The sequence below is a fragment of the Physella acuta genome, unplaced genomic scaffold (genome assembly GCF_028476545.2).
Source record: "Physella acuta isolate Inbredline_101_S28 unplaced genomic scaffold, ASM2847654v3 ptg001004l, whole genome shotgun sequence".
Classification (NCBI taxonomy): domain Eukaryota; kingdom Metazoa; phylum Mollusca; class Gastropoda; family Physidae; genus Physella; species Physella acuta.
In genome coordinates, this window is record NW_026732521.1 from 22,455 (window position 1) to 44,079 (window position 21,625).

Genomic DNA, 21,625 nt, shown 5'->3' on the forward strand with positions numbered 1-21,625 from the left:
TTAATGGTGTCACCCCCCCCCCCCCCCCCCAGAGGCGTAGCGACTCTTCCCAGGGACAAACTTTCAATTTTCGATTTGCACCCCCTCCCCCCAGACTTTCGATTTGCACCCCCCTCATGTTTTTTTCTATATATCTTACTATTTTTTGCCTTGGTGTCACCCCCCCCCCCCTAATTGGTGTCACCCGGTGCGGTCCGCATCCCCCGACCCCCCCCCTCGCTACGCCTCTGTTCTAACTATAATATAAAATTAATTCTGTGTAGTATGTGGCTTTCGCTCTCACTCCTGTGTATATTTATGTTTAATAATTGTCTAATTCAAGAGTATCCCTTCTAACACTAACATTTCTTTTCCCTCCGCAACACACATAACACAGCCAGTTAAAGAATGCAAGGAAATGTCCTGCTAAATATTATTTTAAAAAAAATCAACAACGAGCAAGCAACCAGGAAAGCTATTATTTTAATGTTTAAATTATTACACTCGGTTTATCGAGCTGGGTGCAGAAACCTACAAACCAGCTCAAAACAAATCAAGACATAAAATTATCGTCTCCCGTCACCTTCGCTGAAGAGGTGAAGTAGCTTTTATTTTTTAGCTCATGCAATAAAAAAATAAATAATTTTAGCCGTGCGTGTTTACAAAATGAAAATAAACGCGAGGGTATTAAAACGTGTAGTTAAGATTATAAAATAATCGAAACAATTCTAAACTCTCAGAACCATTATTAATATATTTAGCGCACGAGATTTTTTTTTTTCAACACAGGCGACGGCGATTCCAGTCCTGGTTAGAATTTAATTAAAGTTGATAAAGCAGCAGAACAGAAAAATGAAGATAGCTTCCTTAAAGGAAACGCTGTGTACGGGAGGGGAAAACATACGGGCGAGTTGGAGAGTTCAAGGTGATACTAATATCCGAGCGGCTCACACAGAGGCCGTCATTCACCTTCTGCCTTCATAAATAGATAAGGCTCGTCTCGGGCGAGAGAAAGAAAGTGGTTTACTGCTCGAGTTGATGGGGTCTTTATGGCGAATTAGAAGATGGAGGTGACGATGTGTGGATGTGGTTTATGTAAAAGTAAAAAAAAAAAAAAAATCTCCCCCCCCTCCCTCACCAATATAGGAGAACTTCTATTTTCACGTACAAGTGTTTAGTTCTAACCGATACTGCAGTTTCGTAATTTCTTTGAGAGGCTTATCGGGTTAATTATTTTCCACACAAGATTAAGTTTTACTGTAATAATTCTGCGTTAAGTGTTGCCTCTGTTTTAGCGTTTAAAGTGGAAGAGGAAAGTGGATAGCTCCGAGCATGGAGGTAAGATGTACGAACAACGTCAGACAGGGTAACTGTTCCCTTCTTCCAGGGCTCCTTCCCCCCCTTCTTCTGCTGCCTGCAAGATTAAAGCATTTTACATGTAATAAGAAAATAAGCTAGGAGTTGGCAAGGTGTTTTTTTTAAACAACAGTTGCGTTCGATAAATCATGTTCAACGCACATTTGCTAAAGAAATTATTTCTGAGTTTTGAAGGAAAATGAATAGGCTCCATAATAGTCTGTAAAACGAACTTCTTGGTGGTGCCGGTTTAACATTGACAGGGGCACATAATTTAAAGCAGCAGCATTTAAGTTCATCCACTGTCATAATTTAACTTAAAAAACAAACAACCCGCTTATAATCTTAAACCCACTAATATTCCAAAACCCACCCTTAATCTAACCCCCCCCCCCCCCCACCACCACCCACGATTCATGTTCTACACTTATTGACGAGCTCTTTGTTTACTCTTAATGACAGAATAGATGACTGGCTTAACATTTAATGCTGATTGTTTTAATGAGGTGTGTTCAAGTTAAGGTCTAGATATATTCATGTGTTCACGTGAATAGGGTCGGAGATATTCAGGTATACGAAGTAATGTGCAAGGTTTAGAGGTATTCAGGTATACGAAGTAATGTGCAAGGTTTAGAGATATTCAGGTGTACGAAGTAATGTGTATGGTTTAGAGATATTCAGGTGTACGAGCTAATGTGTGAAGTTTAGAGATATTCAGGTGTGCATAGTAATCTGTGAGGTTTAGAGATATTTAGGTGTACGAAGTAATGTGTGAGATTTAAAGGTATTCAGGTGTACGAAGTAATATGTAAGGTTTAGAGGTATTCAGGTGTACGAAGTAATGTGTAAGGTTTAGAGGTATTCAGGTGTACGAAGTAATGTGTAATGTTTAGAGGTATTCAGGTGTACGAAGTAATGTGTACGGTTTAGAGGTATTTAGGTGTACGAAGTAATGTGTACGGTTTAGAGGTATTTAGGTGTACGAAGTAATGTGTGAGGTTTAGAGATATTCAGGTATACGAAGTAATGTGTAAGGTTTAGAGATATTCAGGTACACGAAGTAATGTGCAAGGTTTGGAGATATTCAGGTACACGAAGTAATGTGCAAGGTTTAGAGATATTCAGGTACACGAAGTAATGTGTTCGATTGCAGAGGTTTTGAGGTAAGTACAGGGTTCGAGTGAAGATGTTTACAGGACTTCAGGTGTTTGAAGTAATGTGCAGATGTTTATTCATGTGTACGAACTAATGTGCAGAGGTTTAGAGGTATTCATGTGTACGAAGTAAGGGTATTCAGGTGAAGAGGTTTAGACATATACTAATAAAGACAGCAGAAAAGTCTAAAGGAAAATAGGCGGTGATGCAGGTCAAAGCCTTCTAAGGGCTATAGAGCCCAAAGGAATAATGGATGGATATTTCCACACCCCATCAATGTAATTACATTGCGTGAGGATATATTTTAAAGGGTTGGAAATATTTTTAAAAAATTATCATATTAGCAAACAAAAAAATCGATAATATGAAACAAAAAAAAACACAAATAAAACATCATAATGCATGATTGTATGGCAGTAACAATTATTGATTTTATAAATAATGAATAAAGGAATTCAAAATCGAGAATATAACTTTCTTCAATCATGTGATATAGATCTTTGGATTAAGGCATATGTACGGTTACAGTGAAAAAAAAATAATTCTTCGATATAAAAATATAAAATTAAAAGAGCTCATATTCACATGCTTATTCTTTGTGAGTTTTTTTTTTTAAAGGGAGTAAATTTACCACGCCCGAGGAGAACATTTTCAATGTAGTTCTGTGCCTTGCTTTAAATAGAGGGAAATAACTTTGTTTCCGCCCGCCCACTCACCAAATCGTAACGATTGGGATTTTTGTGCGTGAGACAATTGATTTAACGAGGAGATGATGGTCGGACTAGTCGTGGCGAGGACGTTTTTACAGGCTTGATCAGGGATCATTCCGGGGGGGGGGGGGGGCGATTGAGATTTAAATCCTCGATGACATGACCGAAATTTGTTTCAATTGTGAGAACACCCACTCACAAAAGTCAGGGCGATCGTATTTGACGTTCCATAGGATAGATGAAGTAGAGTTGTTCTGGGTTTTTTTTAAGTTCGGTAGCTAAAGAGATTGTATTGTCAACAGTACAAGCAGATTACTTTGATTTTCCAAACTTAATTTAAGTTAGTAACCATGACAGATGTGTGGACCCAGGGAAGTAAATGTCTTTAATAGATACAATGTGGGAACCCATATTATATTAATTTTAAAACTGCATTAAATCATTTTCATTTTATGGGGGACCAGTGTTTCTTCCAGACTTTTTTCTCCGGGGGGGGGGGGGCACTTGAAATTTTCGGGGGGTCGGTAGACTTTCTTCGGGGGGGGGGGGGCGGACACTGTTAAAAGTATATATTTTCTATATAAATTATATAAATTTCATTTCGTTCGGGGGGTGGTAAAAAAATTTCGGGGGGGGGGGGTGGTTGCCCCCCCCCCCCCCCGAAGAGATGCCTGGAAGAAACTCTGTGGGGGACACATATGATTACCAGAGTCGAACGTTTATGGCTGTACTGTTTTTGCTTTGAGCTAGTTATAGGACTTTGTATCGTTTGTTTAAATTTTTAACAATAAAACAGATCACAATTTACCTTACGAATACAGGCCATGATTCACCTTACAAATAAAATATAATACAGGCCACTGTTCACCATACGAATAAATGATAATACATGCCGTGATTCATCTTACGAATAAAATATAATACAGGTCACTATTCACTTTACGAATAACCGACTAAGATTCGCCTTACGAATAAACTATAATATAGTCGAAGATTCACCTTACGAATAAAATATAAAACAGATAAAGATTTACCATACGAATAAACTATTATAGAGTCCACGATTCACCCTACGAATACACTTTTATACATGCCACGCTTAACCTTACGAGTATAAATATAATTTATTTCAACTCATGATTAAACTTTAAAGGTTGACCAAGTAAAGAAACGTGAAAAACATATTAACAAAAACCCCAGCGATTACAGGCTGCAATGTGATGTAATCAAACTGTTACTCCCATCCTTTATTCCTTAAACGATTCCATCTAATCCCGACGAAGGGGGATTAACAAACACTTCATTTCCTTTCTGCCTCAGCGGTTCTATTCTTGTCCTGTTAAAAGCCTCCGATGTACTCATCTTTAATGCTCCCCCCTCCCCCTTGTAAGATCAGTGCGGCCGATCATAGAATAGCACGTGGTGAGATAATTATTGGTGCCAAGCACGCAACACTTTTTGAGTGTGTATGTGCATGTGTGTGTGTGTTTGTGTCTGTACGTTTATGTGTGTATCTGTGTGTGTATGCGCGCGTGTATCTAGTTCCAAATATTAAGGCATCAAAGCACTTGCAAACGTCTACTAATGGCTCTCTACCATTAGATCCGAAAAGTTCCGCTCAGATTATTCCACAGCTCGAGAAAAGAAAGATGGAGGGATTTTTTTAGTTGTTATTCCTGTTCGGGTTTACGACAACAAATCCACGGTACATGCTATTGTTTTCTGACTTAATATCCAGCCATCAACCAATCATTAGGCTGCAGTGCAAGCGGGCTGTATGTAGCCGTCAATAAAAAGCTTTTAATTTTCCTCACATGTGTCTAAAACAGGATCGACGCCATTTATTTAATGTTCATTTAGCACAAAGGGTTGGGTTTTTTTTTTCGCACAGAAAAATCAGTCGAAAAGGGAGTAGTTTATGTAAATTTGAAAACAAATTAACGACCAACGTTTAATCCCCCTTCTCTATTTAAACCTTTTATATTTTAGACATGCAATATTTTTTTCTTCTTTTTTTTTTTTTTTACAAATTAAGCCATTACAGTTCCAGATTTATTTCTGACTTCTCTGTAAAGTGTTTTGGTTTTAAAAAAAAATCAAAATAAGTGTTTGGGTGTATTAATTAATTTTACAGTAGTTCATGTTTTTCTCTACTGTCAGTCCGTGGAGTCGGCAGGGTGGTGTTAGAAGGGTGAGGGGTGGGTGGAGATCAGAAGCCCCCATGGGCTCCCAAATAGAAAACTGTCAAATGAGATTACATCTATTGCCGACGGTGTAGCTTTATGTTTATCATTTCAAAAGTATTGTATGTCATAAAAAAGACAAAGTTACGATCTCAAAATAGTTATGGAATATATGTGAAACTTGTTTTGAAAGGAGTGGGAGTCAGACATAATTTTCTATACACATTTAAAATTTTCATTATAAATAAGAACTGTATTTTTTAAACACAGAACATGACACATTCCTTGCTACACCACTGTAGTACACACAGACAGCCACAACAATGGCTATCCAGTAGCAGTAGCGAATACTGCCAGCTAAAACAGGCTACCTCATAGCGTGGTAGCAAAGTGCACAGTAGCACTCACCACTTCTAGCACTATCCGGGTACTTTAGTGCACAGTAGCCGACAAATAGGTGCGTGCTACCACCTCACGAGATATCTCGAATAAATTTCTGCTCACAAGTACGGACCACCCTGTAGAATCTAGACAGAAACCATCCTTCAATGCGTTCGATTAAATAAAAAAAATAAGCTCAAAAACGTATCATCATTGCAGGCGAAAATATAATAAAAGACGACGCGCGCATTTAAAAGTTTTAGTGAAATGGATTAATGATGCAAAATTTTGACAATTAATTTTTTTTTGCACCGATTTTTATTTTCATGATCGAGTCTTAAGTGCGGTGGGAAAGGGCTGGGGAAAGTAACATTTCCCAGTTGTTTCTACCACGCTGGTGTCATTTGAGTGCAAGAGCACTGATCCGTCAATACACTTCTGTGCTTTTAAAAGCATCGTTGTAAATACCACGAGGTTGTAGTAAGGGAGTACCACTCGGAGGTGAGTCGTCAGCTGGATCTCGTTAGAGATTGAACCGGTACTGTAGCACTGGTTGGGTGGTGGATATGTACTAGAGGCGGTGGGCTGGATAGCACTGACAAGATGTAATAGTTATGTGGGCTTGTTTAACACTGACAATATGTAATAGTTATGTGGGCTTGTTTAACACTGACAATATGTAATAGTTATGTGGGCTGGTGAACACTGACAAGATGTAATAGTTATGTGGGCTGGTTAGGTTAACACTGACAAGATGTAATAGTTATGTGGGCTGGTTAGGTTAACACTGACTAGATGTAATAGTTATGTGGGCTGGTTAGGTTAACACTGACTAGATGTAATAGTTATGTGGGCTGGGTAACACTGACAAGATTTAATAGTTATGTGGGCTGGTTAACACTGACAAGATGTAATAGTTATGTGGGCTGGTTAGGTTAACACTGACAAGATGTAATAGTTATGTGGGCTGGTTAACACTGACAAGATGTAATAGTTATGTGGGCTGGTTAAGTTAACACTGACAAGATGTAATAGTTATGTGGGCTGGTTAAGTTAACACTGACAAGATGTAATAGTTATGTGGGCTGGTTAAGTTAACACTGAGAAGATGTAATAGTTATGTGGGCTGGTTAGGTTAACACTGACAAGATGTAATAGTTATGTGGGCTGGTTAGGTTAACACTGACAAGATGTAATAGTTATGTGGGCTGGTTAGGTTAACACTGACAAGATGTAATAGTTATGTGGGCTGGTTAAGTTAACACTGAGAAGATGTAATAGTTATGTGGGCTTGTTAGGTTAACACTGACAAGATGTAATAGTTATGTGGTTAGGTTAACACTGACAAGATGTAATAGTTATGTGGGCTGGTGAACACTGACAAGATGTAATAGTTATGTGGGCTGGTTAACACTGACAAGATGTAATAGTTATGTGGGCTGGTTAGGTTAACACTGACAAGATGTAATAGTTATGTGGTATTCCCACCACCGTCAACAATATATGTCAAAACACTTAAAGTCGTAAATACGAACGTATCTCGAACGATTTCGAACTCCGCCTCCGTGACACAAGAAGAGAATGGAGTCAGGGGGTCGGGGACGGGGGGGACGGGACACCAGTGGAATGTTACCGAGATTGTTCTAGAAGTACACCACACCGATAGGCTTCTCGTGGCTGTCCCAACGCGCAAGGTGGAAGATACACGTACATTCTCAAGACAAAAGGTCGCTTGCGTCTCGAGGTATTTAAGATTAGAGTATCTACCTCCGCGTAGATACCCCGCACTGACTGTGTAATTGTTAGCTGTTATTGTCAGGGGTGGCTCCGGCTCGTAGTGAAATACTTCTCTAGGGGCGGGTTCGGCTGTAGGGCGATTACGTCCGCTTGTAAACAATGGCGAGATTGCTGTAAAGGGCAGCAACTATCAGTTATGCTCGGGGAATTCGATTAGTGTTATATTTGTTAACCTAATTAAGAATGGGTTGTGGAACGTAATCTAATCGGCGGAAAAAGCACATTGCTACGAAATAACTCCGTCTTAAGGGCAACACCCTCAGAAACGCAAAAACAGAAGGGGGGAAAAAAGGAGAAAGAATGCTAGGATTTCTAAGTGTTCAAAACATTGATATCTTTAACGAGACATTGTAGTTCAAACAATGCTATTACACGATAGATAAAATAGTGGTTAGTGCACAGGAACTTGTCAACTTTCGATTTCGGTTCCATGAGAGAAAAAAAGGGGGAGGGGGGGGGGGGCAAATGACCTTCCCATATCACCACTTCCCTTTCCAATAAGTAGGGCCTACGACAAATGTTTAGCAGCTGTAAGTTTACTTAGGACAGAGGTTCTTAACCTGGGTTCAATCGATCCCCAGGGGTTCGACGAGTCAGTCTTAAGGGTTCGGCGGAAGTCAAGACACACGTTCGAATCTTGTTTCACGACCGGGTTTGGTCAATGCGGACAGTGGAACTATTAAGAAGGTTTCGGTGAATGCGCATATGAAAATGGTTTGGTTCGGCACTTCCAAAAAAGTTTAAGAACCACTGCCTTAAGAGAAGTTGTTAAAATACATTAAAAGCTTAATGATTTTGTAAAACAAATAAAAAAGTAATAAATAAAAGCTGTAATTTTTCATGTGCATACAGTCTAGTAAGAACGTCAAGAATTTTAAAAATTTAGTACTGTACTTGTACATCAAAACCTTTACCTTATGAGATTTACGGTACATATTACATGTTATTCTAACGAAGTCCTGTGGTCGAAGCATTTTTGTCTGTGGTCATTCCTTTTTTTAAAGGTACACGGAGTTCGTTTAGAGAAAAAAAAACATTTTCGACTTGCTTTCGGTCGTTGACACGTTTCCTACAACTTTCCTACAACTAAACTTACTCGACCAAAGTGTTCGGAAATATAGTTTTAACACCCCGGGAGAAGGATGCTACAATATTGTGAGCAAATGAAAGCCAACAATCTCTTGAAGTGAGTAAAAAACCAAAAATAAAAAACAATAAAAAAAAAACCAAGTGAAGTAGCAATCGGTGATACGAGTATTAAATAACGCCCGAGATGAGAATTTCACAACAGGAAATAGCTTATTCTTCACCAGCCCGGCTAGGTCTCCGCCTTCACGGTCTTTACATTTCAGGTTCCTCCCCAGCGGTCTTTAAATTCGGCTGTAAACAAATGGGGCGGGGAAAGCGAAAGGTGAAACCTGAGAACGGAATTGGCCATCTGTTGAAACCTGGCCCCAGGAAGCGAGAAAAACCATCTGTTCCTGTGAGGAACCATAACCCCTACCCCCCTCTAATGATCAACGGGTACTTAACCTCTTCAGCAATAGAAGAGAAAAAAAAATTAAATAAGCGAATGTGACTTATATAAACAAAAGGTACGTGGACAGTAATAGTATAAAACATGAATTCGTAAATTCTATTCATTGTGATGGACGAGGGAGGTTCTTTCGCTCGAAGGAGTAATTTTCACTTTAGATGAATATAAAGGATAAACTCGAGGCGGTGATATTTAAGTAAGAAAAAAGTTATTGTATCTCGCCATAGGATATGCATGGTTGATAGCGCTGCACAACTGGAATATAAAAGGCCAGGAAAAAACAAGGCTAGAACTTCAACGGGCAGGAAATATACAGCTAGAGCACACAAGGGCAGCAATATAGTTAGAAAATAAAAGTGCGATAATATAATTAGAACATCATTTGGGCAGCAATATAGTTAGAAAATAAAAGTGCGATAATATAATTAGAACATCATTTGGGCAGCAATACACAGAATATTTAAAAAACAGGTAGAAACATGAGTTTAGTAAAATACGAACATTAACTATGATCTAGAAGAAGAAATACAAAAATAATTAACCCTACAGCCTCGAATAAAAGTTTTGAATGAATCTTGCACTAAATATGTGTGTAAGTCGAGATTCATTAAACTACAATTTTAAAAAGATTTCCTTTTAAGATTTAAACCGAAATCCTCTGAAATGGTGCAAATGTTTGTATTTTATCCACCAAAGAAGATCATCTCTCCCACGCAGATAAGGACTCGCTAAATTGTAGATGACTGTCAGTGAGTAAAGGCTAACGCACTATCGACTCGGATACCGCGCGCCTGTTATCATCCTTCATCGTTGGGAACTAATATAAAGGAGAGCGACGAAGGAGATGCGAGAGGAAGAGATAATGACGAACACGATACCGAGAAGAATGAAAAGAAATGGGATTATTATGGAAAGGGTGTGTGTGTGGGGGGGGGGGGGGGTAACGTACTAAGGAGAAGCGTGGACTTGACTATTAATTTCTGCGAACGGAGCTAGAAACTATTAGAGAAAATATTAAAGAAAATGATGTGTAAGAAAAGATTACTAAAGAAAAGAACGTCAAGCTCGAGCTATTACAGTAAAAATTAAATAACTAATACATATTACAGCAACAACGATTTAAAAACGTCATATTATCAATGTGCAGATTACAAAGGTAAAAAACAACAAAAGCTGATTAGAGGAGTGTAAAAATAAACATTTCCTCAACCAAATCGATGTATCTCACGAAAGTCTTATGAAAAATGGAAATAAACGAAATGTAAATAGAACGCGCCCATAGTAAACGTGTAAATAAAGGATAAGACATTGGGTATAACAACGGTGCCATTGCTAGCCATTGCCACGAGTTAATACCCTCGCGAAATACGCCCAGCCTTTTAACAAATCCCACATTTAGAAATTAAATCGCTTGTAGGGTATTAAAGGATAATTTCAAGGGAGATTACTAATCAATTCCAGAGCGCTGTGCGGGGAGGAGGTGGTAGGAGAAAACGAAGCGTTATTTTATTGGCGATATTTCCAGTGTCAAGACAGTGTCGTGTTGAGGCGGGTTATAAACCAGTGAATTATGGGATGGCACGTGGCAACCACTTGACGTAATAGGTAAGGTGGGTGGGTGGGGGGTAATTTTAGCATTAGCTGCACGACTTTTGAAAAAAAAGTTGCCGAGGTGGGAGGTTTTAGCTGTTTACAGGAGCCAATGGTTGTTAAAAAAACATTATCCTACCCATGTTTTTTTTTTCTTCTGCAGTTATCACTTTTAAGGTTATGGACAGGCGCTTAGGTCAGGGCCTGGGGCGAGAGGGTCAGGGTCTAGAATTAGGGGCCCGGGGGGGGGGGGAAGCTAGAGTCAGGGGCAAGAATCAGGGGCTGGAGTAAGAACAAGGGTCAGGGGCTAAAATCAAAGGACTGGGTTGAGAGCTGGGATCAGTTCTAAGATATACAAAATACGAGCACATAAATGGCTTCACGCTATTTTAGCACATTCAGTATATAACAAATGTATTACAGACACAGAAAGGCGTCATACTGTTGATGAGTGTATGTGTGTGTGTGTGTGTGTGTGAGGGGGGTGATGAGGCCCACTTTTGGTTTGTTCAAGTAATAATACAATAAATACTTAAAGCAATGTCTAACATTAAGACCACACCCTCTAACTAACCCTTATTGTCGCTTTCTATCATTTTAAAGCGTATAAATGTAAACTTTTTGAAATGTTAACTGTGAAAACGACGGCGTACTCGAATTGTAGAGCTTACAACTGCTAGGCCGAAAGTCTCGAGTTCGGCTCCCGGGTAAGAGTCTGTAGGGCGTCCCTGAGTCCACCCAGCTCTAATGGGTACTGGACTCACGTAAGGGAAACAAAGGCGGATGGACATAATGCTGAGCACACTATCCTCTATGTGCCAAGGTCATTGAAAAAGATGAACTCTACTTCATCTGTCCCGTGTGTCTTGAGCACGAACTGGAAACGATGATGATGAACTGTGAAAACTGCACGAAGAACTTATGACAGCAATGTTGGTCGACATGTAGCTTTTGGTAAGCGATTGAATCGTTGCAGGCTATGAGCGTGTTAGACATTTAATAACGCTCTTTTAAAAACAGGAGGATGGAACAGATTTGCCCAGATTAAAATACAAGACTATTTCAGGGCGAGAATGGTAGTCCTGCCTTTCAGTGAAATGTTTATGGGGTTGGAAGGTGGGGGAATGGGTAGCTGAGAGTTGAGTGGTAGGTAATAAGATAATTAAATTAGTTTTCTTATGAGTTTATTGAGATCTTATGAATAGAAGTTAGAAGTTTCGGGTAGTATTTCCGACACACTTTGACAATTGAAGTAAATTGAGAGCCTTACGGGCAGAAGCACTAAAAGGCATTTAACTCCAAATCTCTTTACACAAGACGTGTATTGTGAAGTATTTATATTTAAACCGCCATTTTCGTTGCGATGTAAACTGTTGAGTTTTCAGTGTAGCTTTTCGTAGGCTGACAAAAAAAAACTAACCTGTACAATATTTACCCACAGCAAGTTTTTAAATTTGGATAAAGTACTTGTGTATTATTTAGCTGCATGTTTTTAGAATTAGAAAAACACACGTTTAATATTTACCTGCATGTGTTTAGAATATGAAAATACCTGTAAAATTTACATGTATGGGTCTAGAATAAGAAAATACCTGTAATCTATACATGTATGTGTTTAGAATAAAAACATACCTGTAATATTTACATGTATGTGTTTAGAATAAGAAAATACCTGTAATATTTACCTGCAAGTTTTGATATCCAGAGCGGCGACGAAGACGCAGGTCCCCCCGTGCATGCAGAAATGTCTGTCTTTGAGCTCGCACGGTGACACGTGACCGAAAGAGATGAACAGCCTCTGGCGGCCATTTTTTTTCTTTTTGCCCGTAGGGGAGCTCCGCCTGGTCCTGCTGAGGTAAAAATTGGAGGCGCCCAGGTAGGTGGACAAGTTTCTGGTCAACTCTTCGCTGCCCGCCAGGCTCGTTGACCGACGCTCGTCTTGGTAGGCGTCTCGTATCTGTTCGATTAAGTGTTTGTTTTCGAGTTTGTTGTTGTTGTTGTTTTCATCAGCGACGAGGGGCCCTCTGAAAGAATCCTCGTGGTTGCTATCTGGGGCATAGATGGACTGATCCTTCAGGTGCGTCAATGAATTGTAACTATATTCCCCGTCCCCCCGAGGGCTATCCCTCGAACTTTTCACCGATCTGTGGACGATGGATTCCAAAGAGACCGGGTCATTGAGTCCGTTCTGTCTATTTTGCCTCACCGGCAGTTTCGTCAACAGAGAAAAACCTGTGTCGGTATTTTGTGAGGTATCTGACTCAAAAGGCAATGAATGTGATTTTTCTTGGTCAAAAAAAGCGTTTTGACTTCGCTCATCGTTATCATTGCTTTGAGGACTGCTGTTAGCCAACAGAGATAGGGCGACGCCGTTGTGGTCTGAACGTTTTAAATTATTTCTTAGGTACACACGGACCAAGTCAGCAAAATCAGGCCCCGATGCGTCGTGGTTAGCTCTGAGAAATTTATACAGCTGGATATCACTTACTAATCCCCGTAACTCTTCTACCGAGATGTCTTTAGGGTCGTGTTGCAAAGTCTGAGCCGATGATTGTGAGGGCGCCTGCTTCGGTCGCTCTGACTGTAAGGTTTCCTTAGCGATGGCGATAACATTGGTTAAAAACTGTTGAAACTTTGTTTTCGTTTCCTCGTCGTGGGATTCGTGGGTGTTTTTGATGTTATTTAAATCAGATGACTCGACGTTCTCGTTGGTTTGAATGTAAATATTCGGCAAATCCGACTCGGTGGAATATCCTTGATCCTCGTCGTTTTTTAAATGCTCGTTGATGAATAAGAGTAAAACCTCCACGAGCTCTTCCATTTCTAGGCTTTTCCCAAATGGAATGCGATCCCTGTTTTCATGGATGTACTGCGTGAGGCCAGTCAACCTCTCCGAGTCTAACGAAGGACTTTGGTCGAAGCGTGCTGCGTCTGCTTTGTGTTGGAGCGTCTCCAGGTGACCAGCGATTTCCAGCGCCTTTGTGAGCACCGCGGGGGGAGCTGGCTCCCCAAGGCAACCGGCCAAGCAGTAGCACCACACCAAGAGGGAGACAAGAATCATGCGGCCCAGGCTCAGCGCGGCTACAGCTCCTGATGTTTCTCCCATGGTGGCCGCGAGCACATTTTGAGTGCAACGCTCTCGGGTGGTTATGAGACCATGAGTGGTATGGATCTTACCACGTCGACCTGCGCAGACGGGCATCAAACTCTAATATCTCCGAGCCCCCTTTTATGTGTTTGATTGTCTTTGGGAACTCGATAAAGGGGTGAGTGCTGGGTTTTTTTTTTAAATAAAAAAAAAACAACAACAGCAGAACCCCGCGCGCCCTCTGAACGTGAATGGATGAACAACGCAGCCGGCGCACTTAATAAAGGACGTGAGCTGTACTTGCGCACACGCAAAGTGCCAGGGACGCGACGGTCACACGACCGGAGGTGTGTGATACGACTGTGGGGGACTGGTGTTCGCCCTCCCTTGGACGGCTCGGCGAACAATGCGTGGGTGTTTGTCGACGCAGGAAGGAAATAGTGTACGACGGCCGCTGCGTGGAAGGCAGGCACAAACACATCCGGTGACGCTGTCGTGACAGAAGAGCATAATCCTCAACACCTTTGGCGCGGCCAGTCGACTAATTCAGGCGGCAGAGCTGGGATGAATTCTCCGCTCGGATTTCTAAATCGAGTTTTTTAACTTGCTCGTGTGCTCGTGGCAGATGCAATAATCCTTTGAGAATTTTCAACAGAAACAATTAGAATATATGATTTTTTTTTTTTAAATTGTGCTACACAAATATCCATAACGGTTTTTATTTTTGTTTGTTAAAAAAGGAAAAAAAAATGTCACAGAAACGAGTTGTCACATTTTCCATTACAATAGTGTTTCCTAAACTGAGTACTTTTTCCAACTTGCTCTAAACAAAAACACATCAAAGGAGAGAAAAAAGGAATTGTTTAAAAATCTGCAATGTCAAAACCAGACGTGAAGAAGAAAAAAAAACCAACACCTTCCCAACATCAGAAAACACCTTGTTAAGCTACCTGTTCCTTCACTATGAAATACACACTACATTTTTTAACATCCTTTTAAGAAAAAAAAAATAGCAATCCAAATACTGAGTCACTATGCCAGAATTGGTTCACATACTGTAAAAATAGATAGTAAAACCTCTATTTAGCGTCTGCAATAAAAAGATTTATAACAAACAAAACACGGACTTCATACTGGAATTGTTTAAGTTAATTAGCCTTTTCGCTCGGATCGATTTACAATTTTGTTTTTGTGTTTTCAAAATTTACAGAAGAAAAGAAAACTTGACAGTATTTATAATTACAACTTTTAATTTTAAACTTGAGTGGTTTGCTTTTTTTTTTAAACGACATAGGGACGAACTCATAGGAATATTCAATTACACACACATTTACCGAATTATTAGCTTAGATATGCACGGCGTCAGTTTCTTGAGTTGAAAACAAATATTTTATTTTCAAATCTTTTTAGTTTTAAAAATTTTGAAAAAATCCAGTTTAATTATTTTTGTAAATTGCGGTTATTTTATTTTTAAAAAATACAATAAATTGGTTTTATTTTTTTTTCTTCTAATTTTTGACCGTTAGTAAAGTAAAAAAAAAAATCAATTACCCATCAATACAATAGTCTTAACACTGAGTTTGTCAGTACGTGGTATCGCTTTACGCTCCTCCTCCATGATAAATCCAAACACTATACAAACGCAGTATATGAAAGGGTGCTTTACTATTCCAAACTAAAAAAAAAAAGCAGTCAGGGCTAAGCGCGGTACGAAACCAATCAACCACTACACCCCATTATCGTCCAGCAGACGAGGTAGAACAGTGTAAGACGCCTGTGAGAGTGGGAATGAGCAGGCTGCTTAATTCTGCTTGCGTGCTTCGCTCGCGCGTGAGGCAGGTGTATTACCTACGAATCTATCCCCCCCCCCCCCCACCACACCACCACCCTATCTTCAAATTGGCGGAGGGCGGGGTGTGTATGGATATGAGGAGAAAGAGGGGAAGGCCGTCGGTGGTGGCGCATGGGGGGGGGGGGGGGGGGAATATATGGAGAGATACACAATAAACGGAAGAAAATCTAATAGGATCCCTTCACGAGTTTTTTTTTTTTTTTAATTTGTAAATTTAACAGGAAGGAAAGATTGTTATTGTACATGCATCCGTTTTCTTAAGCAAAACTACTTACAGGTGCGGAGTTTTCCAAATCTATCAACAAAGACATTGAACGATATTTTCAAAGAATGCAATTAAAGACCAAGGGTTAGAATTTTGAAAAAAAAAGTGTATTAAGCTTTAAAGCCTTAAATCCTAAGTTAAGTGTGGCTATTTTCTAGTCACGTTCATAAGTAGTGATACTGCATCAAGTTATTTTTTTAGAACAGTTCGCTTGGGAGTTTAACTAAAATAAGAGCTAACAATCTATTTTTTTGACAGTTCAATAGTTACTTTAACTGTTTAAAACTTTATAGCTCTCCACATTTCATACTTTAAAAATTGGCTTATGTAATAAGCATTCGTCTCTTTGTTATCTATATCTATATATATAATTCTCCTCTTCGAGCCGTTAGAAAACAAGCTGCAAACGCTCTCCCTACCTCCCCACCCCTACATGGTTTTAGTGAGCTGTGTTCACTCTAAATGTTTACAAGCAGAGCCAACGATTTTAAACGTAGGGGGGGGGGGGGAGGGGGGGGGAGGAAGGGGGGGGTTATGGTCCTTAACGAGCTACTTATAGTGTTTTAAAGAAATATTTTCAGTGTCAGCGTTGGTACTGTCGAATTCACAAATTATGAATTATTGAAAATTAGAAACAACTAAATAGCGGCGTATGTTATGCCGCGGGCCGGCTCGTACAATATAATAGTCTAGTGCAAGAAAAAAATGAAAGGAAAGGGGTCATGTGGTGCATGACGTTGCCACGTGGTTCTCATTTGTGTTAGTGAAGATAACTTTCAATATTACATTTAACAAAGAAGAAGAAGAAAATATGAATAATTGTTTTAAAAATTACGTTATGTTAGTAAACTTAAATTTAAACAAAAAAAACAAAGAAAAACAAAAACACCTACCGTTACTTATGATATTCTTCCATCCACGACGTATTTCATTTGCTTACGACTGAACGTACGAAACACAACGACTAGAGAGATAGGTCAGGTTTTGAAGTGAAGAGTTGAAACCATTTCGACACACGAAGCTTGACACTTATTTTTGAAGAGGTTGAGCGTGGTGTTTAAATATAGCTGCACCCACTTTGCATTGTCCTTGTGAATGGGTGTAAGTAGCCATTGTGTTGACCGTATCTGCACGGCTGGCGCCACGGCAAGGCGTGAGCCAATCGAGGATCCTCTTAATGAGGGAAGGGTGGGGAGATCGTAGTTAAATGTTTCCTGTAAATAAACAGCTTGACTGGAGTAGATGTAGGAAAAATTTAGGGAGCGGACAACGGTGTGATGAGTATTCAAGTGAGGAGATGAGTTTGTTTCGTGGCGTAGAAGCCGATATTTGTTAGAAAATTTTATTTTTTTTGGTGATTAATGTTACTTTTGATCAATGAACCGGTAGGCTGAAAGACGAATAAAAAAGAATTTTATTTGTTATGTTCATAAGCCCCCCCCCCTCCGTCTCTCTCTCTCTCTCTCTCTCTCTCTCTCTCTCTCTCTATATATATATATATATATATATATATATATATATATATATATATATATATATATATATATATATATATATATATATATATAAAACATATAATTGTTGCAACGGAAATAAGTTTAGGCTACAATTCGTTCTGTATTAATATTAATTAATTATACATTACAATTTTAACACCGAAAATGAAATCGTCTTTGCCTATTGTTTGTGTTTTGATGACAGAGTACGACGGCCCGTAGATAAGTCATCGATGGCACAGTGAAAATTTGTCGACACCCACTCAGAGGCGTAACCGTCGGAGGTAATGTTAGGGGGGGGGGGTCTCAAAGTATTCAAAAAATATAATATCTGAAACTTAAGTTAAACATAATCGGACCCTGATAAATAGTTTCCAAACTATGGTACTGCCTCAAACACTACTACTGTGAATTGAATTTTTTAAAAAATGAGTTACTGCTACTGTTTGTGAAGTCTACATGTCTGTAGTTCTGTTTATAATGACACATAATTATTTTTGAAAATGCGTGTTACTAGTTAGTATTAATGCTTTCTTAAGGGATTTCAGTCCCACCCTCTTCACTTAATGTCAAAGACATACGTCATAGACCTAGAACAACCGCATGAAAGACTACTTTTTCCAATTTTTTTCCAAAAATTAAAGTATGAAAACGAGTCAATCAAGGAAACGATTTTCAATATTTAAAAAAAAATTAATTACGAAGACATATTACATTTTTAATTAATTAATCATAATTGCGGACTTTAGATTACCGTTCCTCTTCACTACTCCCCTTCACACTTTCTCGGTCCGTCCGCCAATCTATAAACGTGTTATACCCAACCAGAGGCGTCGCGAGGCGGGGCGGGTGGTGCGGATCGCACCGTGAGACACCATTTACGGGGAGGGGGGGGGGTGACACAAGGACAAAAAAAACTGCAAAATATATAGAATAAATATACTTTTTGTCAGTTTAATGAATGGTTAATTAGGGTTAAAAAGTATTTAAGTACACATTAACGATCGCGACAAGGTGGGGGGGGGGGGGGGGGGGGGGGGGGTGACAACATGAGGTGCCGCACCGGATGATACTCGACCTAGCGACGCCATTGTACCCACCCCCTGTATTTGGCTATTTTTGTCTTATCTTACACTTAACACTCCGCGAGGTGTTTTTTTTAAAAACAATTTACACAAAAGCGTGAAATGGTGTCTTTAGAATAAAGATAGATTAACTACTAATGTTATAGATTTTTACTTTCTCGTATATACGAAGTATAGAGAAAGTATTGTAATCGTGCACAAAAATCAATTGAAATTTTAACAATTTTCACCGTATTACACCTCAGTCCTTCATCACATCCGAAGTATAGAGGACTTATTTTAATCGGGCAAAAATTATCAATCCAGATTTATCAAAATTAAGAGGTTTTATGCGTAATCCAGTCTGAAAAACTGGGCTTTGCAATTCTGTCCGTATGTCTGTGTGTGTGTGTGTGTCTGTCCGTGTGTAAACACGATAACTTGAGTACCGTTACAGCTAGGTTGATGAAATTTCATATATAAGTATTTTATCAAAATCGTAGATCCGTATCAACTTTTGAGCGATTTCCGATAACCGGAAGTGGTACTTTTTCTACTTTGAATTTTTCAAAAGCCTATAACTTGAGTACTATTTCAGATAGATAAATGAAATTTCGCATGTAAGTATAAGATCTAATTCTCTACCCTCTGTCAAATTTTGAGTAATTTCCGTTGCCCGGAAGTACTAATTTACGCTACTTCCGATTTCTCAAAAAACTAATGTAAATTTTTAAAGTACTAATAATTTTGCGCACTATTATGCACTTTTTTATTTGGCGTTCACTTGGTGTGCAATCTTTTTTCTACGAGATTTTATTCTATTTTTAAAACTTTAAGTATTTAAAATGGATTAAAAATCATGTCTATAGCCCGAGTTCCCATCCCCTGTTATTTTATATAAGAATATTCGAGAAAGTTTAGGGGAGATCACTCCCGGTTTATTTTTACTAAACTATTAGTCTAGATCTAGATCTTGCAATGACTGCAAATGTGCGCGAAATGTAATTATGATTATGTAGATCTAGACTAGATCAAGATCCAATTCAAACATTATGGTTGCATTTTTGTTCCCCCCCCCCCCCTATCTCGGCCTCGCCCACCTTCCCAGTTGAGAGCTACAAATTGAAATGGCTTAAGGCTTAAATTGATAATTGTTATTAATTGAATCTAGAATCTAGCTCTAGATCTTTATAAGAATACATAAGAGAATTAGAGTCTAGACTCTAGATCTAAAAGTCTAGATTCTAGATCTAATTCTAAATCAAAGAATAAATGACGGATAAAAACATACAGCACACTATCTTATTCTGGAATGTAACTTTATCTAGACCTAGAGCTCTAGATTAGGTACATATGTCCCCGGCCGCCGACACTAGGGGGCGCTAAAATGGGTTTAAAAAAATTAAAAGCTCATTTTAGCTGCAGTTTTGCATTATAAATTTAAAAATATATGGGGGGGGGGGGGGGGGGCGCCAAATTGAAAGTTTGTCCCCGGTCGCCGGGAAGGGTCGCTACGCCTCTGGATTAGGTGGCATAGATTCTAGATTATCTAGAATCTAGATCTAAATATCTAGAATAGATCTAGAATAGATTTTAGAAGATTAACTTCTTTTTCAAACCAGAATGCGGGAAAACTTATAAATATATTCTAGATCTAGATTATTTATATTCTAGATCTAAATTCTAGATCTAGATCTAGAATCTAGCTAGTCTAGATTTCTAGACCTGGATTCTATTCTAGATCTAAATCTAGATCGGTCTAGTCTAGATCTATAAACCAGATCTAGAATATTATAGATCAACTGATCGATTGTCTAGATTCTAGATCTTAGATCTAGTATAAGATCTAGATCTAATCTAGAGATCTAGAATCTAGATTTTATTCTAGATTATCTAGATCTAGATCTAGACTAGATTCTAGTTCTACAATCCACAAAAATGGACGTTTGAAAAACAAACAAACCATAAGTCTGTGATAAGTGACTAGAAAGTCTAGATTCTAGAAGATCTAGAATCTAGATCTAAAATCTAGCTAGACTAGGTCTAATCTAGATCTAGATCTAGAGTCGGTAAAATCACGATATAGCGTCGGAAATTATTGGGTAATGTTCGTTGAGTTTCGGTAACATTCGTTACTGTAAACCATAGTTTATTTGACCGGTGAAATAAAAATAAAGTCAAGTGCATTAAATTAATGTTTTAACTTAATTTACAGTTTAATTGACAGAAAATTAATAACAGATAGAAAATCTAAATATTATTAATAAACTCGAGTGTAGTAATTAATTATTTTTTTTTAAGAAACAGAAAAAACCTGCAGAAGATTTGCGACAACCAGCTCTTGTTCTGTTAGTAAATAAGACGATTAGATTAACTAAAGTTAAAAGTAGTAAGAATAACTAGAATAATGTTTAGTAGCAGCAATAATTAGCACATAGACTTAAAATAATTAGAAATACAAAATAATTAGCAAAACAGTATTTAAAATGCAACTAAAATCAATCCTTGCACATTTTTAAACATTATGTATTAAAAATAATATGGCGGCAAATAAATGATGGTTTACAGTATTTCCGGTGGTTTCCGGAACGGCTCGACAGACTACGCCATGGTTTTACTGTTTTTTACTGCTGTACAGTTCCGGAATAATAACCGACGCTATATCGTGATTTTACCCTAGAGTCTAGGTCTAGATTCTAAATCCATTTTGAGATTTAAAAAAACCTTTTATTTAGATTCTAGTAATATTTAGGTCTAAACGTCGTCTGCTATTTTGAAAGGGTAGGCTACTCTAAAACTTAAAGTTGACAGATTTAAAAGAGTAGTAAACCAAATGACGTAACATTAAATGATTACCGAAATAGGCCATTCTAGATCTAGATCTAGATTAGGTATTTTACAAATACTTAAACTATTTTTTTTTCATCATAACATAACTCACTAGGCCTACTGTTAAAAAATAAATTTAATTTATTAAGAACGTATTTTAAAAAGCAAATTTGTTAAATGTAGGCCTATAGACAATAAAGATTATAATAAAAACGAGTAAGCCTGGTCTTCTTGTTATTCGTCTAGATTTAAATCTGGAATAGGTAATCTATCGTTTTGGGTACGTAAAATCGCCCGCGGCTAGTAATGTACGAAAAAGTTACCTCATTGTCAAGGCTTTAAT

At 38.5% G+C, this 21,625-nt stretch overlaps 1 protein-coding gene across 6 annotated transcripts in view; it reads right to left on the reverse strand.

The window, feature by feature from the left end:
* Window positions 1–16,881, reverse strand: part of LOC131954481 (uncharacterized) — a 34,844-nt gene extending 17,963 nt beyond the window's left edge. Inside the window, exons 1-2 of one of the 6 annotated variants that reach the window (XM_059318205.1) lie at window positions 16,787–16,881; window positions 12,374–14,412 (exon numbers count right to left, since the gene is read on the reverse strand). In XM_059318205.1, coding sequence (XP_059174188.1) covers window positions 12,374–13,890 — 1,517 coding nt within the window. In that variant the 5' untranslated portion in view covers window positions 13,891–14,412; window positions 16,787–16,881. Of the gene's footprint in view, window positions 1–12,373; window positions 14,832–15,327; window positions 15,561–16,786 lie in introns of those variants that run through there. The other 5 variants (XM_059318203.1, XM_059318204.1, XM_059318201.1 and 2 more) reach the window with 5 other exon arrangements.
* Between the last annotated feature and the right edge of the window lie 4,744 nt (window positions 16,882–21,625).